We start from the raw sequence: 24,099 nt of genomic DNA, 5'->3' as shown, positions 1-24,099 counted from the left end.
GACAAGAGGGTGAAAAAAAGCATTCAAACAAGCTTTCCTTTAAACTAATGGAGTCTGTAGCATATATGTGCAGGAGGCGCAGGAGCCAACTGGGAAGATTTTGTAGCCAGGTTGTGTAGCACTGGATGGGCTGCACAGACATGATCTCCCAGTAGCAGTGTTATACTGTAGATAAGTACAGTATACAGGCAGTCTCTGGGTCCTGTAGGTTTGTATGCAAGTTTAACCTTTTTTTTGGTAAGTGTACATTTTTTTAACCACTTCAATACTGCCCACTTTTAACCCCCTTCTGCCCAGACCAATGTTCAGTGCTGTTGCACTTTGGGTACAGTGTTGCATGACCACGCAATTGTCAAACAATTTTTTTTTTCATTTTGCTTACACAAATAAAGCTTTTGTTTGGTGGAATTTACTCAGCACTGGGTTTTAAATTTTTTGCTAAAGTAAAAAAAAAAAAAAAGACATAAAAAAAAAAAAAAAATCTTTGTTTCTGTGATAACATATTGCAAATAAATTGTTCTTCATAGATTTATTACAAATGTATTCGGCTACATTTCTTTGGTGAAAATAACCAACATCAGTGTATATTAGTTAGTCGGTAAGAAAGTTATAGGATTTCACAAACTATGGTATACTGTAGATCATAAAATGTATCAATCCTGATGCAATGACGGAATATCTCGTTTGAGGCCCTAAAATGCCAGGACAGTAGAAATATCCCCCAAATGACCCTTTTTTTTTTTAAAAGTAGACAGTCCAAGGTATTCAGTAAGAGGCACTGCAGTTTTTTTCAAGTTGTAATTTTGTCATATTTTTTTTTAAAACAATAAATAAATAATTCTTCTTAATTTATTAAATAGATTTTTTTATCACTACATTTTTCTTCTTACTTTACTATTTTGTTTAACACACTCTGACCAGAGCAATATAATGTTACCATAGTAACCATTGTACTACTCTGGGGAAGTGAATTTTTATTTTATTTTTCCTTACACATTATATTTGCTTATAGCAGTGAATTACATTGATATAAGCAAACATTTGACTGAATGAAACTGAATCAGTCTGTTTTGTTGCGATAAGCTAATCACATGGTACAGATGGGCTGTGACTGGCCTTGTCTGTACCATGTGATGAAATTAACTAATCACAGTCAGCAACACAATTGTACACAACGGATAGCATGAAAGGAAGCCATTCATTATGAACGACCGTTAGGTGACCTGCTGCTATTCGTCAAAGTGGACACATGATACTGGTATTTCGTCAGATTTGGCGACCCATGAGAATTTTTTTTACAGAAGTCACGTATTGCCGCCGCCATCTTCCTACCCCCCGCACTCATCCACAGTAAGGATACAGCGATAAGGCGGCAAGCGGACATCCTGTTACACCCATCGGAGTTTTGCATTTCACACTTTTTTTTTTAACAGTAAACTCAGCTTATATAGCGATATACAGTTTTTATAAATCTGTCTGACTGTTTAGATGTTGAATCTCACAGGTTTGTTAATACGACAGAACACCGCTGCTTTGAAAAAATATCAGCAGTCTGACGGGTTTTAAAATACAGAATTTTGCTATATAAGCTGAGCTTACAGTTAAAAAGTGTGAAATGCAAAACTCTGGTGGGTGTAACAAGATGTCTGCTTCCTGCCTTCTCACTGTGGACGAGCGCAGGGTGTAACAAGATGGCAGCGATGGAGCGTCACTTCCGTTCCAAAATGGGTTGCCTAATCTGACGAAACACAGGCAGTGAGCTGGTGATTTTGCACTGGCCTCAACGGGACGCGATTTTGCACTGAAGTCTTTGGGACACGATTTTGCATCGAGGTCAATAGGATGCAGCACTTTTTTTTTTTTTATCATCGCCAATAACCCTATTTTTGGTCAATAATCTCAGGTGGCTGATAGATCGGTGCATACCTAATGTAAAGTGCTGCGTACGTTGTTGGCACTATACAAGTACCTGTAAATAAATAATTATTTGACAATTCCTAAATCCACAATCGCACAACAGTCAGAAAATCTGCATAACTTAATCCCAGTGTAAGGGGCATAAAGAGAACAGCAAGATCTTACCAGGTCATTCATGTTGTTCTGGCTCGCTGGGTGAACTTCTTCCAGGAACTCCAAGACATAGAAGGTGTATCTGTCCATCAGATGGACACCAATCGCCATATCTGGTTGATGCTGGAGGACAAACACAAATCATTTATTACAACGTACACCAGTTTTTATCATAGTTCAATAGTTAATAAGGTTGAAAAAAAAAAAAAATACATTAGTCCATCTAGTTCAACTAATAGAGGGGAAAAAATAATAATATATATTGATACACACACACACACACACACACACACACACACACACACACACACACCAATATACACAATCCTATGCCTACTGTTGATCCAAAGGGAGGGAAAAAAAACCTTTTTTTCTTTTTCTTTTTTTAATTCCTGACCCCCCCCCCCCCCCCCCCACACAGAGGCAATGAGATATTCAGCCACCCCTAGTGATTTTAGCTCTGAATATTAACATATAATATAATTATATTAAATAAATATCCAGATATATTTTGTGCATTTAGGGACGAATCCTGGTCTTTTTTTTTTACAGTTCTCTGTCCATCTCCTGTCCCTCTGAAAATCAATACACTTCTAACACACCTTAGATCCTTTAATATATCTAGGCAAATCAAAACATTTGCAAAAACAACCTTGCACATTTTTCCTTTTGCTGTACTTTGGAAGGTCTATTGCAGTGGTTCTCAACCTGGGGGGTCAAATAATGATCACCAAATCCTGGGCGGTTGCTGAAGCCCACACCACTCTCTCAGCCTTCTTGCGGCTGCTCAGCAGGGCCATCTCTGGAGCCGGTGGCCACCCAGCTGGGCTGTTCCTGGAGCACACGGCCGCCCATTCAGTTCACGGCATGGCTGGGGGGCAGAGACTAGAGGTCCGCTAACTGGTGAGGATTGTGAAGTGGGAGAGGCTGGAGGAGACCCTATCTCCTGATTTCAGCATAGGTGTCACTGCTACGAGACGCCACAAACTAGGAGACACACTGGGTAACACTACCTGTGATTATAGTTGCCATTAAAAGTCCCCACTACAGTTCTCAGATCAGCAGATGACCTTGATCAAGAGCACCAAAGTTGGCTAATCAGAACTCCTCACAGCATTGCCACTTATCCCATTCCCCCTCCACCAAGGAGTAAGAGAAGGAATTCAAATAGAGAATACATGGAAGGGAGAGGAAAAGAGGGGGAGGAAGAAAGAAAAAGGGAAAGAATAAGACAAATAAAACAAGAAAGACAGCTAGAGAGAGGAATGGGGGGGGAAAAAAAAAGAAATACGGCTAGAGAGAGGGATGGGGGAAAAAAACAAGAAAGACGGCTAGAGAGAGGGATGGGAAAAAAAAAAAAAAAGAAATACGGCTAGAGAGAGGGATGGGGGAAAAAAACAAGAAAGACGGCTAGAGAGAGGGATGGGAAAAAAAAAAAAAAAGAAAGACGGCTAGAGAGAGGGATGGGGGAAAAAAAACAAGAAAGAAGGCTAGAGAGAGGGATAGGAGAAAAAAACAAGAAATACGGCTAGAGAGAGGGATGGAGGAAAAAAAAAAAAAAGAAAGACGGCTAGAGAGAGGGATGGGGGAAAAAAAAAAAAAAAGAAAGACGGCTAGAGAGAGGGATGGGGAAAAAAAAAAAAAAGAAAAAGACGGCTAGAGAGAGGGATAGGAGAAAAAAACAAGAAATACGGCTAGAGAGAGGGATGGGGAAAAAAAAAAAAAGAAAGACGGCTAGAGAGAGGGATGGGGGAAAAAAAACAAGAAAGACGGCTAGAGAGAGGGATAGGAGAAAAAAACAAGAAATACGGCTAGAGAGAGGGATGGGGGAAAAAAAACAAGAAAGACAGCTAGAGAGAGGGATAGGAGAAAAAAACAAGAAATACGGCTAGAGAGAGGGATGGGGAAAAAAAAAAAAAAAAGAAAGACGGCTAGAGAGAGGGATGGGGGAAAAAAAAAAAAAAGAAAGACGGCTAGAGAGAGGGATGGGGGAAAAAAAAAAAAGAAAAAGACGGCTAGAGAGAGGGATGGGGGAAAAAAAACAAGAAAGACGGCTAGAGAGAGGGATGGGGAAAAAAAAAAAAAGAAAGACGGCTAGAGAGAGGGATGGGGAAAAAAAAAAAAAGAAAGACGGCTAGAGAGAGGGATGGGGGAAAAAAACAAGAAATACGGCTAGAGAGAGGGATGGGGGAAAAAAACAAGAAAGACGGCTAGAGAGAGGGATGGGGGAAAAAAAAAAAAAGAAAAAGACGGCTAGAGAGAGGGATGGGGGAAAAAAAAAAAGAAAGACGGCTAGAGAGAGGGATGGGGGAAAAAAACAAGAAAGACGGCTAGAGAGAGGGATGGGGGAAAAAAAAAAGAAATTAGGATAGCGAGAGATAAAAGGGAAAAAGAGGAGAACACAGAGAGAGAATAGTACATCCTAAAATGTACCATATGAGGTTTTAATATTGTACGAGTGGAGGGGACTCTGGGAGCGCTAAATTTCTGTGGGTTAGGGGCGCAAATTACTTGTCTTGCCTTGGGTGCTGACAACCCACGCTATGAAAATAGTTTTACTGTTAGGGGTCCCCACAAATTGAAATTTTATCAAGGGGTCACGGCACTAAACGGTTGAGAGCCACTGGTCTATTGGGATCACCAAGGGTAATCCCAGTTCAAAATTCATTAAAATTGTCGAATAAAGCCATCTGCAGACACAGGGATCTGTGCATATGTTATATAAAAAAGGGTTAATGTAGAATCCCATCCATCATTCACAGAACACCAGAAAACATTTCCCGTCTTTCCCTCCTCCCTCTATGCACAGCACATTTACTTCTGATTGACTCGATTCCAGGCACATCACAGAAGGTATACGGAGTTATAAGTGGACAAGTAAAATGTAGAAATGTACTTACAGACAGGGAATCCTCTCCAACTTGGCTGCTTGCAAGAGCCATTATGTTAGGGGAGTAAAATCTCTCATACATGGAGGCTCCTTGGCAGGTATCGATTATAAACAGCACTTCATTATACCTGGAAGAAACACAGAGTTTTATACAATAACTCGCCAAATATATTGTATCCCTCATAAATAGGACGCTGCTTTATAATAGAACCTGATGGTAAACTAAATAAAATGACCCGATTCCAATTATTTACTCATTATGGTGGACCTTTTAGTAACTTTACATATCTGCATGATCAAATCCTTGTCTGTCAGAATAGATTGTATAGCAAAAGTATAATTTTTTTATGAAAAACACACACACAATATTCCAAAGAATATAGAAAGGCAAAGACAGCAGATATACCTATAAAACTTATGTAGGGAGATTTGTTTCATCTCTGTGTACCATCTGAGGCTGTTCATGTCACTGGGTATATGTGAGGCATTGCATCCACTTTAACCACTTCCATACCAGGCACTTACGCACCTTCCTGCCCAAGCCAATGTTCAGCTTTCAGTGCTGTCACACTTTGAATGACAATTGCGCGGTCATGCTACACTGTACCCAAACAATATTTGTATACATTTTCCTCCCACAAATAGAGCTTTTTTTTGGTGGTATTTGATTACCTCTGCGATTTTATTTTTTTGCGCAACAACTAAAAAAAGAAAAACTTTATTTTTTTCAAAATTTTTGGTCATTTTTTTCTGTTAATTTTTTTTGTAAATAAGTTTTCTTCTTCAATTATGGGCACCGATGAAGTGGCACTGATGGGCGGCGCTGGTATGCGGCACTGATGGGCAATCATGGACGGCACTGATGGGTACTCATGGGCGGCACTGATGGGTACTCATGGGCGGCACTGATGGGTACTCATGGGCGGCACTGATGGGCACTGGGCATGGATGGGCACTGATGGACACTAAGGGGTGGCACTGGACACTGAGGGGTGGCACTGATGGCATTGCTGGGCATCACTTGTTTATTTACTCATTTTTGCCAGTCAGTGCCCTCGTTGCCAGTCAGTGCCCATTTGTGGGCACTGATTAGCATCCTTTGTGCTTATTTTTTTACATGTGGATGGCCATGGGGGATGTACCTGGCCATCCACATGTTGCCCCCTTCCCCGGTGGTCCAGTGTGGGCATCCGAGGGGGCTGCGCTGATAAACAATCAGCGCGAACCCCCTCTGTCAGACGCGAGTGAGGAAGAGCCGATCAACGGCTCTTTCCGTTTACATCATGATCAGCCGTGATTGGACACGGCTGATCACGTGGTAAAGAGCCTCCGCCATAGGCTCTTTACCGAGATCGGAGATGCAGGGTGTCAGACTGACACCGCACATCACCGATCGCCGCGCTGCGCACCCCCACGGGTGCGCGCCGGCATGTTATCCTGCTGGACGTCAATAGACGTCCAGTCAGCATAACACAACCACTTCCCGGACATCAATTTACTATTGACCGGGCGGGAAGTGGTTAAGGGGGGTTGCTGCAAATGTGTCTCAACGGCGCGTTATTTTTACACCCCCTCTCAACCGCAAGGCTGCAAATGCTGTTTTTTATTATCCTTGCATGTGATTGGGTATTATTTGTAAAGTGAAGCTTCTAATTTAATAATCTCTGGAGCAACTGCACTTGCAATGTGCACAGTCTATATGCCTTTAGAAAATCAACACCACAGTGTCATCTCTGAGCCAGCCTCTCAGTCTAGAAATTAGATGACAACACTGGACAGTCCCAAGCAGAGAAAGCACACAGTCCTTCATTGGGAGTAAGTACTGTGTTTTTTTTTTTTTTTTAACCACTTGCCGACCGCCGCACACACATACATGTCGGCAGAAAGGCTCATACCAGCAAATTGGCGTACCTGTACGTCCCTTTGAAACTCCCACCTATTAGGCGCGCGTGTGCCGGCCGTGGGGTCGTGCCCGTGGGTCCAGCGAACTCTATGTTCGCCGGCAGCCTGCGATTACAGTGAGGAGAGGCAGAATGTAAACAAGGCATTTCCCTGTTCTGCCTAGCACCATGACAGGAATCTACTGCTCCATGTCATCGGGAGCAGTGATCTGTCAAGTTGCAGTGAGCCCACCCCCCCCCACAGTTAGAATCACTCCCTAGGACACTTAACCCCTTGATCGCCCCTAGTGTTTAACCCCTTCCCTGCCAGTGTCATATATACAGTAATCAGTGGCTTTTTGTAGCTCTGATAGCTGTATAAATGACAATCATCGCAAAATAGTGTCAAAAGTGTTTGATGTGTCCGCCATAATGTCGCAGTCCCGATAAAAATCACAGATCGCCATTACTAGTAAAAAAATACCATAAATCTATCCCCCATTTTGTAGACGCTATAACTTTTGTGCAAACCAATCAATATACGCTTGTGATTTTTGTTTTCCAAACATATGTAGAAGACTACATATCGGCCTAAACTGTGGAAGAAATTTGTTTTTGTTTTTTTTAATATATATTTTTTGGTGATATTTATTAACGCAAAAAGGAAAAAATCTTTTTTTTTTTTCAAAATCGTCAGTCTTTTTTGTTTATAGCGCAACAAATAAAAACCACAGAGGTGATCAAATACCATCAAAAGAAAGCTCTATTTGTGTAAAAAAAAAAGAGACGTCAAGTTTGTTTGCTTATAATGTCGCACGACCGCGCAATTGTCAGCTAAAGCAACACAGTGGCGAATCGCAAAAAATGCTCTGGTCAGGAATAGGGTAAATCTTTCCGGGGCTGAAGTGGTTAAACATAAAACTCAAAGTTAGGAGCACACATCCCTCGAACATAAAAAAATATTTGATTCACTTTAAAAGAAAGTCAAATGCATTTTAAAATACTCCTAAATCTGACCTGATATTACCTTCCCACAATGCCTTGCAAAGCAGACTATCAGAAGGAAAATCTAGCTCTCTGACATCTCTGAAACTCTTCTACTAAGGTCTTCTGAGCTTTCTTTTGATCAGGCCATAGTTCTCATGAAAGGATCTTGCTTTTACAAGAAGAAGAGCAGACTATTAGTAACCAGACTTTATTATACATGGCAGATCACCTCCACAGTACACTTCTCGTCTCATCTCATTGATTGAAATATCTAAATCCAATTACCCTCGTTTCAAGATGTCGTTATCCAACATACTTCACCCAACAATAAGCTTGGCTGCTTAAGCCATTTGTTGAATAAAAGATATCAAAATGGAAAAAGGTCAGTTAAATAAGACTACAGCTGGAATTGCGGCCATACACCACTCAAATGCTGGCCGATTTCTGAATCGTCTGAAACTACATGGTCCTGCGGGCATCACAAAAGCCAATTTTTCAATCAACTTTGGTTGAATGATCTGGGTGGAAAACTGTTGGCCAGGCATTGACCGCATCCAATCAGATGCAGCCACTTTTTGAGTATTCAGCAGCCACAGTTCCTGATGGCTGCTAAAACTAAATAGGCAGCAGGGGAAATTCTTTCATCCACTCTATTTAGGCTGCCTGTCATGGAAGACGTTTCAGCAGTGTGCCCATCAGCAACAATAGCAGTAGAATCCAGGTCCAGCGCGTGCCAACGCAGCGGGAGTGCGCGGTGACGGCATTTTGCGCCAAAACACTATTTAAAGCAGCCAGGTCCCCCACCATCTTGCTGTTCAGTCTACAGCGTGTCCCTGGAGTATCCTGTATTCGTATACCGGTTTGCATCTGATTACCTGACCCGGCTTTCTCTGACCACTCCTGCCTGCCACCTGTCCCTGATCCTGGCTACGTCTAACCAATCGCACCTGCTCTTCCCCTTGCTCCGATCTCTGCTCGCCTGTTATACCGACCCGGCCTTGACTTTGACTACCCTCTTGATTCTGCCCTGGCTCTTGATCTGCCCGTCTGTGTTTGACCCGGTCTGCTTCACCCTGCTTGGTTCCTGTCAGACAGCCTACCTGATCCACCGAGAAATGGTGGTCGACGAGACCACCATGCCCCTTTGTGGACCAGACACCGACATAAAAGAGTCAGATCTCCGAAACGGAGCCGAAGCAGGGTGGTACACCCGCGAAGCGCATACCACGCCTAAAGTATGAAAGGCAACCTCCGTAGGATGCGCCAGCCGAGGACAGAAGGATGGAAGAACAATGACCTTATTCCGGCTAAAGGCCGAAACCACCTTTGGAAGAAGGGAAGGTCACGGGTGCACCACCACCTAATCCTTATGGAGGATCAAGCATGGTGGCTTGTAAGACAAGACCCAGAAACCCCTCTAACAGAGGTAAAGCCCACTAAAGGGGCCACCTTCTGAGATAGTGTCAAGAGAAAATCTCTCTGATGTTTCCAAAAGGAAGGTTCCAGAAGAACGGAGAGCACCAGAGTCAAAACTCATGGGGGGGAAGAGATGAGCCAAGAGGGGAAAGTATAGGACGCCGAGGCCAAGCTGGAGCAATTAGGATCATCGGGATCTCCTAAGCCTCCACACTGTGGAGCAGCCGAGGAAGCAACTACAATGGCGGAACGGCAAAAAATTGCCGATACAGACCCCACAGGGCCACCAGCGCGACCTGACCTGACCACTAACTTTGACAATATGAAGAAAAAAAGGGGAGAATATTGCGCCAATTAATTTTTTTTTTAAATTAAAACTAAAGCAGCTACACTACAATATGACAAATATTGAACAGTGATAAAAATAAAAAAATGTAGCGCTGTGGTAACAAAGGGGCAGTGATTTCTCTTAGAGAATAATAAATCAATAGGCACTGTACTGAAACAGTGATGAAGTGTCAAAAAAACATGAGTAGTGATGAAGTCAATATATGGACTAGTAATGTAGTCAAACACAACCAAAACAATAATAAGTCCATCCAAAACTCGTGAATAAAATAGATGGTAGGGTGACCACGTAGATCCTCAAAGGCAAACTGTCACATTCTTTCATTCAATGAAGATAAAAATGCGCTTACCAGAAGACGTGGATCTACCGGTCAGCGAAAGCAGATCAATCAGGCATGAACACTCACAGGGCACAATCAGCTCGGCTTCCTCAGACTGGATTAACAGGTGGAATAAATCTTCAGTGGAGGGCCATGGATATACGGTGTCCTGGAATGATGTCCTGGTATCCCCAGATGTCCACTCTCGAATGGATGTGGAGGGATGATGGTACACCCCTTAGGGGATGGGATAAAGTAGAAATGGAAACTCCCAACAACATGTGGGGGAGAAAGAAAAACACAGCCCCAATGGTGCAGGTCAAAAATATAAAGGTTTTATTGTAATAAAACCAAGGTAAACATTAAAAGCGATCACAAAATGAATAAAAGGGGGCAATATGAGACAAGGTTTACCTTTACCTCCGTCACCAACTCAGAAAGACTCCGACTAGGTGGCACACCGGAATCTGATGATTTCAGAGACAAGCGATATTTACCACCTGGACAGTATTCCCCCCGGAAAACCCGAGTGTGGAACTGGGCACAGAGTACCGCCTCGAAGGAGGCTACGCACAGGCCCCGGACCAGCAGAAGCCCAGAGAGAAGACCAATTGCGTGATGCCAATACCTTCCCCTCAGACTGAAGTATCTGCAATTTCTCCAGGGGAAGAAGGACCTTCGCCTAGATACTCCAACGCCGAGTCGGAACCTAGCATGCCCAGGATTTGAACCCTGGGTCGCACACATGGAAGGCGGGCTTGCTGCCACTGAGCTACACCTTCTGGCCCAAATCTTTAACACCCACCCGAATCTTCGGAGGGTCTGAATGGGAATAACACATCCACTAGGTCTGAGACAGAAGCTGCTCTCAGAAGAAAGTCATCCCCCTCCCCCCCTTTTTTTTTTTTAACTAGGGAGAGGGGAGAGGAGAATGTGCCTTTAATTTAAAAGGACATCACTATAGAGATAGTATTGTAAGGGCGGACCCAACTCTGTACCCACACAAAATGTTCTTTGTTATTTTTGTAATATGTAGTTTGTAAATGTTAATGTTATACGTGTGAAGAACCTGTGAATTTTTATGACCGATATTTTAAAAAAAAATGTATTAAGAAAGTATGTAAAGTTCTTCTATTTATGTGAAAAATAATAAAAACAATGAAAAACAGAAGAAAGTCATCCAAGTAGCCAACAAGGCAAAGCCTCGCTGTCCCAACAAAGTTAGGATAAGTGCGAGCTCCTAGCTGGAAACCATGATGCTGATGCCAGATCAACAGGGAGCCCTCTCTCACCATGAAGCACAGAAAGAACACTGACATGTGCAAAACGGGACATGCATGTATGCGTCCCTGATGTCTGAAGATGCCAGGACGTCCCCCGGATGGAGCGCAGCTACCAAACGAATGGATTCCATGCGGAACTACCCGACGTTCACAAGGGTATTCAGGGCCTGAGGCCCATAGAAAACCCCAAACCTCTCGTCCTGCAGAAAAGGAAAAATAACCCCGCAGCTTAGCAAGTCCCACACTGCCCAAGGCAGACCTACGGGCCGGGAGAGGAAGACACGAGGAAAGAACTTTTCTGTGGATAGGAGGAAACCCTATCTAAGAGACCACCTCGTAGACCCACTGGTCGGAGAGCAGGGAGGTTTCACCGAATTGTGAACCTGCAAGCCGCCCCCCCCCCCCCACCTAGAGACAGGGGGGGAATGCTACATACAGTGGCCGGATTTGGGTGCCGGCGTGAACGACTTTACGCACCCAGGGACGGATTAGACCCCCAGCTGGGCCTTTGTCGTTCACGCCAGGGCTGTTCAACTCTGTTAAGGTAACATGTATTTAATTATCTAACATGTTTCTGCCTAGTCCTCTCCTGTAAACAGGGAACATAACCCACTTGTCAAGATTTAAGGAGCTGTGTCCGTCCATGGACGATAAGAGAAAATATGTATTTGCTGAAAAAATAAATATAAAAAAAGCAACAACATTTCTCTATAGTATGTATAAATATATTTTTGTAGGAATGCTTGTGTCAAGCATAAAACAGCCAATAATAAACAATGTGTCTTATGTGGAAGAGGAAGCCTTTCATTGTCACATACTTTGTTCAGGTTTTTTTTTATTATTTGTGCATCAAATGAAATCTGTAATAAAAGTTATTGAAAAGAAGATTAAGTTTTAATAAAGCTTCTCTCCAGATGCAGCTTTCTGAGACGGAGAGAGTAATACATCGGTAAGCTTCTGTTTTTATCTAGAGTTTAACTATTTTATTACCTTCTCTTTTGCCACATCTGCTCGAAGGCATCGGCAAGCTCCACATTGGTGATCTCTTCTGAATCTTGGAATTTTAGGAAGCCGTTTCCTCCGTGACCTGCGTGAGTTAGAGGAATAATTTTAGCACCCATGTCTGTGTACTGCAGAGGAGTTTGGTGACAACACACAGGTTCATACAGGCAAATGAAGCAGCGTGGTTCCGTTTGGCCAGGTCTGTGATCTCTATGGTAACTGCAGGTTTCAGTACACACTAATAAGTGGTGCTCAAACTTGCTGGAGTGTTATACAGGCGGAGAAATTATTGCAGACTCCAGGAGCCAGCTAATCCAATATCACAGGCAGCTGCAGCTTTTAAAGGGGATTTAGCTTTATTCAGAGTTTAATCTAATCCTCCCTCATAAGTGACAGTTAAATGGCAGAACACAAGATTTTATGCCGTCACTCACTGTAATAAGCCCACCTTTATTTTTCTTGGATGGTGGCGGCTAAACAACCCGAGCCCAGTGCATAGAAGATGACGAATGTTCAGAGACATGCTGCCTACTGCTTAAAGTGGTATTAAACACAATCCCCAAAAATTTTAGATATTGCACCTCACCAATCATTTTTACTGCTACAGGGCGGCCGCTGTGTGCAGGATCACGTATATTATACACATGATTCTGCACTTCTGGGTCTGGGGCGCCCTTCACTATACATAGCAGGAGCTGATCTGTGGGTACCATGGACTCGATGTCCACCGGCACCCGCAGATCCTTCAGTACACAGGCAGAACAGCGATCTGCCTATGTAAACAAGACAGATTGCCATTCTGTAGGAAAGGTATGAATCCTGTGTTCCTGAAAAGCAGGAGCATGGTCCATGTCTCACCCCAATAAAAGCACCTCCCAAACAGTACACAAAATCACAAGCTAGGCATACATTTAACCCCTTGATCGCCGCCCCCCCCCCCATGTGTAACCCCTTCCCAACCAGTGTCAGTGCATATTTTAAGCACCGAGTGTCAAGTGTCAGTTAGTGTCCGACTGTCCGCCACAATATTGCGGTCCCATTATAAGTCAGTGATCGCCACCATTACTAGTAAAAAATTAACAAATAAAAATACCCCATAGTCTGTAGACGCTATAACTTTTGTGCAAACCAATCAATATACGATTGGGAATTTTTTTTAACCAAAAACATGTAACAGAATATATATTGGCCTAAATTTATGAAGAAATTACATTTTTTGTTTGATTTGATGCGTTTTATAGCAGAAAGTAAAAAAATGTTTTTTCAAAATTGTCTTTTTTTTTAACCATTTGACGCCCGCGCCATAGCCGAATGACGGCTACAGCGCGGACCCCAAATGCCAATAGACGTCCTCCTCTTCGCACGCTCCCCGTGATCACCAGGTCACCGAGACTGAGTAAGGGGCCGGTCCCAGCTCCTTACCACGTGATCAGCTGTCAGCCAATGACAGCTGATCACGTGATGTAAACAAAAGCTGGTAATCTTTTTTATTTTCTCACGCTGACAGCGTGAGGAAAAAAAAAAAGCCGATCGCCGGCTTGTGTGAAAGGGACATCGGTCCCAAGAGGAAGGAGGCACTTCTGCCTTGTGTGCCAGCAGTAACCCCTGGCAGTACCCCCTGCAAGTTCCCCCAGTGCCACCTATCAATGCCTAGCAGTGCTGCCTATCAGTGCCCATCACTGCCACCCACAAGTGCCCATCACTGCCAGCTATCAGTGCCACCTTTTAGTGCCACTACTCAGTGCCACCCATCAATGCCCTTCAGTGCCACCCATCAGTACCGCCTCTCAGTGCCGCCTTATCAGTGCCCACAAGTGCCGCCTCATCAGCGTACATCAATGAAGGAGAAAAATTACCTGTTTGCAAAATGTTATAACAAAATATAAAAAAATATATAATAAAATCTGTATTTTTATTTATTTATTTTTACAAAAAAAATAAAAAGTGCAGATGTGATCAAATGCCACCAAAAGAAAGATCTATTTGTGGGGAAATTAATTATAAAAATTCATTTGGGTACAGTGGTGTATGACCGCGCAATTGTCACTCAAAGTGCATCAGCGCTGAAAGATGAAAATTGGTCTGGGCAGGAGGGTTTAAGTGCCCAGTAAGCAAATGATTAATAGCAGAAAAAAAAAAAGAAAGCAGAGGTGATCAAATACCACCAAAAAGAAAAGAAAGACTATTTGTGGGGGGGGGGAAATTACCTAAAATATTACTTGTGCGTGTCGCACAACTGTGCAATTGTCAGTTAAAATAACTCTGTGCTGTACAGCAAAAACTTGCCTGGTCATGAGGGGGGGGTACATTTTTGAGAGCGGCAGTGGTTAACACAAATTTACCTGTCATGTAGATAAGAACATTGCTTCTGTCATCAGAAAGGAGTCTTTTCAGTCGTGGGGTGCTGGGTGGCAATCTGCCAGTCAATACTCTAAGAAAATTCTCTACAGTCACCTATATTTGCAAGAAAAGAAACATGACTTTAGCTCAAAAGCATGCTATAAAATGTGTATACAAAGTAAATAATTTCAAATAAAGTATGCAGCATTGGACTTTAGACATGGACACCTTATTCTAGATATTATAAGTGGCGCTTCAGATAGAATAAGTTTTATGTGTAACAAAATGCATTCAAATGATACAGAGCCCACATATGGGAGGTGGGTGGCTCAGATTTCTGAGGACTATGCCTAAGCACTTCACCTCTCTAGATGTACTACACACGTCCAGAGTGCGAAGGGTTTACAACAAGCTTATGGCTGCAGCATACATGAGTGGCTATAAATCTGCACCCCCCCCCTCCTCCTCCCTCTGGGAGGAACGGGTGACTTAGGCACTAGGATAAATGTGCTCAGAATGGCGAGCAGGAGAGGATCAGGAACATCCATGCATTTACCTGCTCTAAATGCTTCCAGTTTCAGAGCTGTCATTCCGACTGTTGTGGTCGAGGAAACAGCTAATAAAGCACGATCTGTGCTTGATGAGCTGGAGTGGAGGGGGTAGGGGAGACATTAGGGTTCTCAGCTGTTAGGGTACATCACCAGCACCTCTTTAGACCAGAAAATAGGTCTCCTGCCCTCCCAGACATGGCTGCGAGTTGTGAAAATCTCAGGTTTGGATGGCCAGGAACACAAATCCTTTGTGTTGGGCAAGAGCTCCCATGTAGTAATTGTATCTGTGTATTTAGAAGTTTTAAAGTGGTTGTAAACCATTACATATGAAATGACTGGCCTCAAGTGATACACAGAGATGAAAACTCCTCCTACATAAGTTGTATGCATTTATCTGCAGCTGTCTTTCCTCTACATCCATTCAAAGTGCAGATATTACACAGGATCTCTAAGCTGTGAAAAGCAGGGGGAGGTGAGATGAAGCTATATCAGTGTAGAGAGTTCCAAGAGATGATAAGCGAAAAGGGAAACACCTACAGCCCCCACACACACACACACACACACACACACACACACACAGCAACAAAGCTGAGGCTGTCAATCACAGAATGTGCCCTCCCCTGTCACCATTTTTCTCTTGGTGTCAGGAAAACCCATCAGAAATTAAACATGTTGATCGCAGAGGAACGAGGCAGCAGACAGAAATGACACTAAGTGCTCTGGATTGAGACAATTACGCACTATAGATGGATATGCTTGGATATGCTTTGATACCAAAACAAACAGTAAAAAAAGAGAAAATGAAACTTTTGACAGTCCCAAAGTCAAGTGTAATACTGTGTAATACTGTAGCAGCGCTACTTCCAAACCACCGCTTGAAAGGCTTCTATATATCAAATATAGGAAAACAATAATGGTGCAGGTGGACAGAATGTCATTAGTAAAGTGTTCCTTATACCAAGGTGGGTGATCACTGCGTGGGGGGATTTTACTCCCCTTTTGGGGATGCACTCACCGAACTATAAGATAAAAGTAGCCTGGAATAATATCCACGTTTGTCCTGAGAATTGCACTCTCAATCGATAGGAGTCACGCACTGACGCGTTTCGTCATTGGCTGACTTCGTCTGAGGGCGTGACTCAACCTATCGGGGAACCAATTATATATGCGTGCCTCTATAACGCACCTATTTCGCCCATTAGTTCATCGCCGGTCACGTGCGCGCCTTTCTTACACAGGTGCACTCGCACCATTAAGGACTGAACCAGGCTGAGGGCGGAAGCGAGTAGAGCCGTCCCCTTCCGCACAGCCGCAACAGCCACTCTGAGGCTGCTGCCAGACTGAGGGCTGAACCGCTCCATTGCTTCTACAGTCTTATAAGTGTCAGCAGAGCACATCCACGTCTTAGTTAGAATGGGTGAGTCTTAACTGTACACTCAGACTTAGGCGGTAATATAAATATTTCAATACATTGGAACTATGTTAATACTTACAACAGTTTATAAACTAGAAAAGATACAATTTCTGGGTAAATTGTGTGACGCGTTCTTGCCTCCACCAATACTACTGACTGGACAGTGCCCCTGCAGATATAAATGTGATCCAACAGTGTGTCGATCCATTTCGATCCATTGCCCCATCAAAACTGGTTGCTATGGACTGGTTTGCTTTGGATGTTTGCTATGGACTGGTTGCCATCGACTGGTTGCCATGGTCGGGTTGCCATGGTCGGGTTGCTATGGTCGGGTTGCTATATGCAGAGTATGCAGAAGTTACGCAGAGCCCAAAAAAAAGAGCCAGATCACCTCACAGCTGTGTGGGAGGAGCTATAGAATCCCCTCACAGCTGTGTGGGAGGTGCTATAGAATCCCCTCACAGCTGTGTGTGAGAAGTTATTCTCCTCAGCGTCTCCTAGGAAACCAATGTTTGTTTATATGCAAGCCCTCTAAGCACAGAGAATACTTGCTTGCTTTTTTTTGAATACTTGTCCTTCAAACGGTTGTATTTTAAAAATTAAAAATCGTACAGCGAATATCTTTATATTGTGTGAATCACAAGACCTACATTTTGATGTATAGTATGTCTCTGAAATATTAAAATTGAAGGCACAGTCGCAGTTTATATATTGCCTTTCAAATTTTAAGTGTCTTGACTGTGATTTCAATGGAAGTCAATGGAGGTCAATGGGTGGCGTGGGTTGCAAACAAATGGTCGTAATGTGAAAACGCTTAGGACTATCGCTTAGCCATGGACACATGTAGCGGCAGCAGAGATAGCTGAACGTTTTGATATAAGATTTGTGTAGGTCGGCTTGAAAATAAGGGAGTGGTCGCAGTTTAGAAATCATGTCCTGATTTTTCAGTTTTTGTCATCTCTACACTCTAGCTTCGCCATTCATTCCTATGGGAAAATTTTGCCGCAAAAACGATGATATTTCGCGAACAATTCGGCAAAACGTTCCACAAAGTAATAGCATACCGATCGGGAACAATCCGCACGTTTCAGTATATTACTCGTCTATGTAGTGTAAAAATTGTGGGAGGAGTTACTATATCTATAGGGGGAGGAGTCTGTCTTAACCAATCCTGCTGCTTGTTGTTTTGTAAATTTGCATATATCAGGAAAGCACCTATATTCCTTGAATTTTTATATTTTCTCAGTAATAAATAATAAAACAATGATGATGGGAGGGGGAGAGTAAAACCAGCAATAGTTTAGTAGATATCGCCTGCAATGACAGAGAAAAAAAAAAGTGCAAAAATGTTCTCTCCATAAGTTGAGGGGAACACATTTTTCCATCCTTTATCTAGGGTTGAAAGAGAACTTAATATCTGCCTATGGCCAAAACACCCTGAATACGCCCGTTCTCGCTCTGTACACGGAAGCTAAGCATGGTTGCCTGGGGTAGTACTTGGATGGGAGACAGCCGTGGCTGTTGACCTCCTGGGAATCCACCAGGTGCTGTAGGCTTTTGCTTTTCTTCCAGCAGGGGTCATTTTGCTCCATGACTCTTTTTACATTCATTTTTACCCAAACCCCCCCCCCCAACCTGTAAGGGGCCCGGATGGCATCCCCCATTTTTTTTGTTCATCAGCACCCAAAGCCCCCCCCCCGATTTGTAAGGGGCCAGTGGTCCCCAGGAGATTCCATCCAGGCCCCTGGGGACCACCGGATCCCTTACAGCAGGGATATGCAATTAGCGGACCTCCAGCTGTTGCAAAACTACAAGTCCCATCATGCTTCTGCCTCTGGGTGTCATGCTTGTGACTGTCAAAGTCTTGCTATGCCTCATGGGAGTTGTAGTTCTGCAACAGCTGGAGGTCCGCTAATTGCTTATCCCTGCTTTACAGGTTCCCAACCTGTAAGGGGCCCGGATGGCATCCCCCATTTTTTTTGTTCATCAGCACCCAAAGCCCCCCCCCCCGACCTGTAAGGGGCCAGTGGTCCCCAGGAGATTCCATCCAGGCCCCTGGGGAGTGCCGAAGAGGGACTCGAGAAGAGAAGGATCTAGGCTGCTCTGTGCAATACCACTGCAACTGTTATTTTTAAAGAAAAAAAATAGACTTTAGTATCACTTAAAATGTCAGCACAAACTTTCTGAAAACCTGCTAGCATCTTATGTAAAGTTAAGCGGGCCATACATGTGCTGGAATTTCCATCATGTATGGGCACTGCGTTTGTGCAGAAGTTTATCTACTGATCGACTGGATCGTTGGATTTTCCAGCTTAACCACTTCCCGCCCAAGGACATCATATGACGTCCTGGACTTTTAGTGGGGATATCCGAATGATGCCTGCAGCTACAGGCATCATTCAGATATCCATCTCTTCAGCCGACGAATCCCTGCACCATAAGAACAATCATAGCGGCGATTCCGTTCTTATAGGCGGCGCGAGAGGGTACGCCCCCCCCTCCCGCCGCCATCCGGTGCTTCTCCGGGCTCTCCTTTGCCATCGGAGACCCGGAGAAACGATCCGCCGGCGTCCGATGGAAACCATAGAGTAGACTGGTGACCTGGTGGTTGTTGCAGGGTGTCAGTCTGACACCCCGCAACACCGATCAAGGTAAAGAGTCTCTCACGCAGACTCTTTACCACGTGATCAGCCGTGTCCAATCACGGCTGATCACGATGTAAACAGGAAAAGCCGGGATCGGCTTTTCCTCACTCCCGTCTGTCAGACGCGAGTAGAGGAGAGCCGATCGGCTCGATTATCAGCACAGCCCCCCCGAGGATGCCCACTGGACCACCAGGGATACCCACTAGACCACCAGGGATGCCCACTAGACCACCAGGGATTAAAAAAAAAAAGTATGCCACCCTAGACCACCAGAGATGAGGACACAAAAAATGGATGCCAATCAGTGCCGCAATGGATGCCAATCAGTGCCCACAATGGGCATCACTGATTGGCAGGCATTGTTTGGCACCCATTAGTACAACACATATGGTAGTGCCCATCTATGCCCATCCATGCCACCTATCAGTGCCCATCCATGCCACCTATCTGCGCCTATCCGTGCCGCCTATTAAAAGCCCATCCGTGCCGCATATTAGTGCCCATCAATGCCACCACATCAGTGCCACCTCATCGGTGCCCATCAGTGCCGCCTTATCAGTGCCCATCAGTGCAGTACCATCAGTGCCCATCAGTAAAGGAGAAAACTTACTTATTTACAATGTTTTATAGCAGAAACAAAAAAAAATTCTCAAAATTTTCGGTAATTTTTTAATTTTTTTTGCAGAAAATAAATATCCCAGAGGTGATCAAATACCACCAAAAGAAAGCTCTATTTGTGGGTACAAAATTATACAAATTTAGTTTGGGTACAGTGTAGCATGAGCGCGCAATTGTCATTCAAAGTGCAATAGCGCTGAAAGCTAAAAATTGGTCTGGGCGGATAGATGGTTGGTACCTTACTACTGGCTGGTACCAAATAATTTCTCTCTTTCGTTGTTAGTACACCTAACTTTGAGCCTATATTGATCAAGGCCTCTAATTGTGCTTTATACGATCGAGTCGGGTCTTGGTCCAGTAATTTGTAGGTTGTTTCATCCTGCCAACATCTCCGAAATCTGACCATGATAAAAGTCTTTTGTTAAGATCACTACTCCCCCTCCTTTGTCAGCCGGTCTTATAATGATGTCTTTTCGTTTTTCCAACATATCGATTCCCTCTTTTATAGGTCTCAGGTTTATATTCTTTTTAGGTTTCAAGTGACCTAAATCCCGCAGCACTAGACCCTTGAATACCTCCACTTGGTGGTTAGGATTGTTCAAAGGGTTAAATAGGGATTTGTATTTTAGACCGCTATTTTTAATACTCTCAGGCTCCAAGGTACTGATTGTTGTGTGTGTATTACACCCCACAAAATACTTTTTTAAAGGGTCACTAAAAGGAAAAAACATTTTTTTGCTGAAATGACTGTTTATTGGGTATAGAGACATAAAAGTTAACCGACTCCTTTTAAAAATGATTAAAAATTTAATTTAATCTATCATATAATGTGCCTCTAGTTTCACTTTCGGTTTTAAAGGTACATACATGAAGTTCCGGGTGAGAGGTGAGTCGGGAAGACTCACAGAACAAAAACAAACAAACCCAGGGCAGTGTTTTGTTTTTAAAATGAATCCGATTGGTTCTGAGGAGTTTTAGACACACAGTAATGACAGCTTAGACCACCGTGAAAATCTCCCAGTACCATGGTTATAAGGAAACAGGCAACCAGGAAGTGTGGAGATCACAGCAGAATTACAGCTACTTCAAAGCAAAAACGAACAATGAGGACATGAAACCAGTACTGCAGTAAGGTAAAGGAAGCTATTTAGCTAAAAAAAAAAAAATTCCTTTAGTGACCCTTTAATGTTGAGTTTTCTAATGTATTTGTGTAGGTCTATAAATACATCAAACGTATTTACTCGTTTCTTCATTCCACACTTCAAACCCAAGTTTAGGATATTGAGTTCTTTGTGTGTTAATTCTACCGGGCTTAAATTGAAGATACCTCCTATTCCTGCTGTCTTCTTTTTCTGCATCCTCCATCCGGCCCTACACCCTCTGCTTCTTCGTTCCTTTGGTGTGGGATATGCTGTGATACGTCTGAGGTTTACAACCACTAACAATAAAAAGCATCTACCTCGAAAACAGCAATGGAAGCCTCGTCTGTACCTAGACTAATGCATAAGGCTTCGTAATGGCTTTTTTGGTAGCTTAGCAGTCTGCTGATTTAATATGCGTCTTCGGACACAAAAAGCAGAAGTGGTGGGCGAAACGTCTGGAAAGATCCTATAAAAACGGGAGACAGCTGGTGATGATCATTGCTGTGTTTTCCAGGACCACGATTACGATAGATTAAGACATAAAAAAATTAAAAAGAAGAAGAAAAAAAGAAGAAGAAGATGTGGGCTCCTAGTGCAAATGGTGAGTCACTAAATTTCAATGCTGAATCACTTCAAAAAATTAAAATATAATTACCTATGGATGAAGGAGGCAATAAATGTGGAAGGTTAACGCGTCATTGCCATGATGAAAGTCTGCACTGCCTCTTCATAATTAGTAATGAATGCAAGCAGGGTGAAAGCACAAAGCCGAGTTATATTCAACTCGTACATAGTTACATAGTAGGTGAGGTTGAAAAAAAAGACAGAAGTCCATCAAGTCCAACCTCTGTGTGTGATTATATGTCAGTATTACATTGTATATCCCTGTATGTTGTGGTTGTTCAGGTGCTTATCCAATAAGTTTTTTGAAACCATCGATGCTCCCCAATGAGACCACCACCTGTGGAAGGGAATTCCACATCCTTGCTGCTCTTATGCCGCGTACACACGCCCATTTTTAATGGCCTAGAAAAGTTTTTTTCAACCCGATTCTTGTTAAGCCTGCCTTGCCTACACACGATCGTGAAAAAAAAAATGCTTGAGCAAAGAGCGGTGACGTACAACACCACTATAAAGGGGAAGTTCCATTCGAATGGCGCAATTCCAGTGTTCTCTTCACCTCCTGTGTGTGGCGACACCTCAGCCTCTGCTGCATTGGTCTTGTCAGCCCTCACGGCGTTCTCTCCTGCTGGGAGGAACTGTGCAACCCCAAGGTTTCTGCACCCCGAGAAAAGCAGGAACAATGACCATTAAATGAGCAGTATATTTTTTGTCATTGTCCATGGAGATTTTGGATGTGGCAAGAATTTGGCTACATTTAGATGTGCAGCCAACATTCTGCAGTGGATCACTTTTCAGAGGTATTTGACGGTAAAGAAGCCTCCTTACTATCTGTATTAACCCTGTAAATGTCGCACCACTGCAGGGAAGTTGTAGTGCAGCCACATTCCCTCAAATCGGTTGCACCCTGCTATTGTACTGCCCACCGAACATGATAGGATGTATAATTTTTGTTGCAGCTGTAGCATGTGTACAAGTACAACCCCGTCCAGCTGCCTATGCAGCTTAAAAGGGGGCAGTAAAAATGCAGCTCAACCACATATTTTCACTGTGTTCGTTTTCCATTTTGCCCTGACACACACTTTGAGGGCCCATTTACACCCAAGTGTTTTGCAGCACGAAGCTCCAAATCACCCAGGGAGAAAAAATAAAAAACAATTAGTGCCGGTTCACACTACAGCGACTTGGGATCAGACTTATCAGACCTCAAGTTGCCCCAAGTCGCTGGACATAAGAAATTCCATTGAAGTGAATGAGAGCAATCTTAATGTACACTACTGAAGTCGCTCCGACTTCAGAAAAGGTTCCTGTACTACTTTAAGGCGACTTCTAGGCAACTTGTACCCATTGATTTCAATGGAAGTTGCCTCCAAGTCGAATCTCCATCTTAACTGAAGCAACTTTACAGGAAAATAAAATAGTTTACCCAGGCAAACCCCTGCCTCCCACAGAGCTGATTATTCTGTGATTAGCCAAAGTCACCTGTCCTGGAGGCAACGTCAAATCACGTTGTAAGTTGCTCAAAGTCGTACTGAAGTCGCCTCCAAATCGCCTTGCAAAGTCGCGCTGTAGGTCGGGTTTCCCCTGTGTGAACCGGCACTTATTCTCTACAGCGGTGGTTCACATCTCCACTCCCTAGTCACCTGAAGCTCAAAAGGGTTTTGGAGCCACGTTTGCAGCTCGATTCTGGCAAATTGGTGCGTATTTGAATTGTTTTTTTATCTCCATAGAAATGCACTGAAAGACACAATTTGCGCATTTTTGAGCATTGTTGCATATTTCGTCACGCATTTTTGGAGCGTTTTGTGGTTTCCCCTGCCCAAAAGTCCATACCAGGCCCTTTTTCTGTAGGCAGTAAAACACAAAAAAGAGATCAGCGCCATCTAAGTGCAGCAATGTTAAAACATTTTTAATATAGGACAAATAATTTGAAACTCATAGGATGTATAAGAGGTTCATCCACTCCTGGGGGAAAGGCGTTATTTTCCCAGATGGAGAGGCAGCGGATGTTCCCATCTGTGCTGGTGGCTCTTTTTCTGGCCTGCTGGGCTGCATGCCTGGATAAGGGTCTGGTATGGATTTTGGAGGAGACCCCATGCCATTTATGTTTTTTTTTTTTTTTTGTTTTGGTTCCCCCTTAAAAACCATACCAGACCCAAACTGCCTGGTATGAATTGGGGGAAACACCACGATGGTTTTTTGTTTCTCAATGCCAGCTCTTTTATAAAGGAAGGACTCATTGTTAGGAAGGCAGCAGGTGCTGGCTTCTTAAGAAGCCAAAGCTCACAAGCGCATAAAGACGTACAAAATCACACAAATAAACCCAAATAAAAAAAAAATTGTGCTGCAAAACACCCCAAAAAAATGCAACTTATAGTGTACTTTCAGTAAGGACCTACTATGGTTATTAAAGGTTACCTCCACCATCTGAAAACCCAACCTGAGAAATGCCACGCTGCAATGCATGTAGATTGGAAATGGCTCCCAAGATGACACAAGAGATCATCAGCAGTGAAATGCTCCAAAGGAGAGAAAAACAGGCAAAATAGTATTTTATTTATGAAAAATTGCA

The 24,099-nt window shown here is 43.4% G+C and overlaps 1 protein-coding gene across 2 annotated transcripts in view; it reads right to left on the bottom strand.

Moving 5' to 3' along the window:
- The window catches only part of PIGK (phosphatidylinositol glycan anchor biosynthesis class K), a 195,895-nt gene that overhangs the window by 143,188 nt on the left and 28,608 nt on the right, over window positions 1-24,099 (bottom strand). For both annotated transcript variants that reach the window (XM_040360668.1, XM_040360667.1), the window contains exons 5-8: window positions 14,539-14,650; window positions 12,185-12,281; window positions 4,971-5,088; window positions 2,083-2,193 (exon numbers count right to left, since the gene is read on the bottom strand). In XM_040360668.1, coding sequence (XP_040216602.1) covers window positions 2,083-2,193; window positions 4,971-5,088; window positions 12,185-12,281; window positions 14,539-14,650 — 438 coding nt within the window. The remainder of the gene's footprint in view (window positions 1-2,082; window positions 2,194-4,970; window positions 5,089-12,184; window positions 12,282-14,538; window positions 14,651-24,099) is intronic.

The sequence above is a fragment of the Rana temporaria genome, chromosome 7 (assembly GCF_905171775.1).
Source record: "Rana temporaria chromosome 7, aRanTem1.1, whole genome shotgun sequence".
Taxonomy (NCBI): domain Eukaryota; kingdom Metazoa; phylum Chordata; class Amphibia; order Anura; family Ranidae; genus Rana; species Rana temporaria.
The sequence above is the reverse complement of the archived record's forward strand: the minus strand, read 5'-3'. Positions and strand labels throughout refer to the sequence as shown.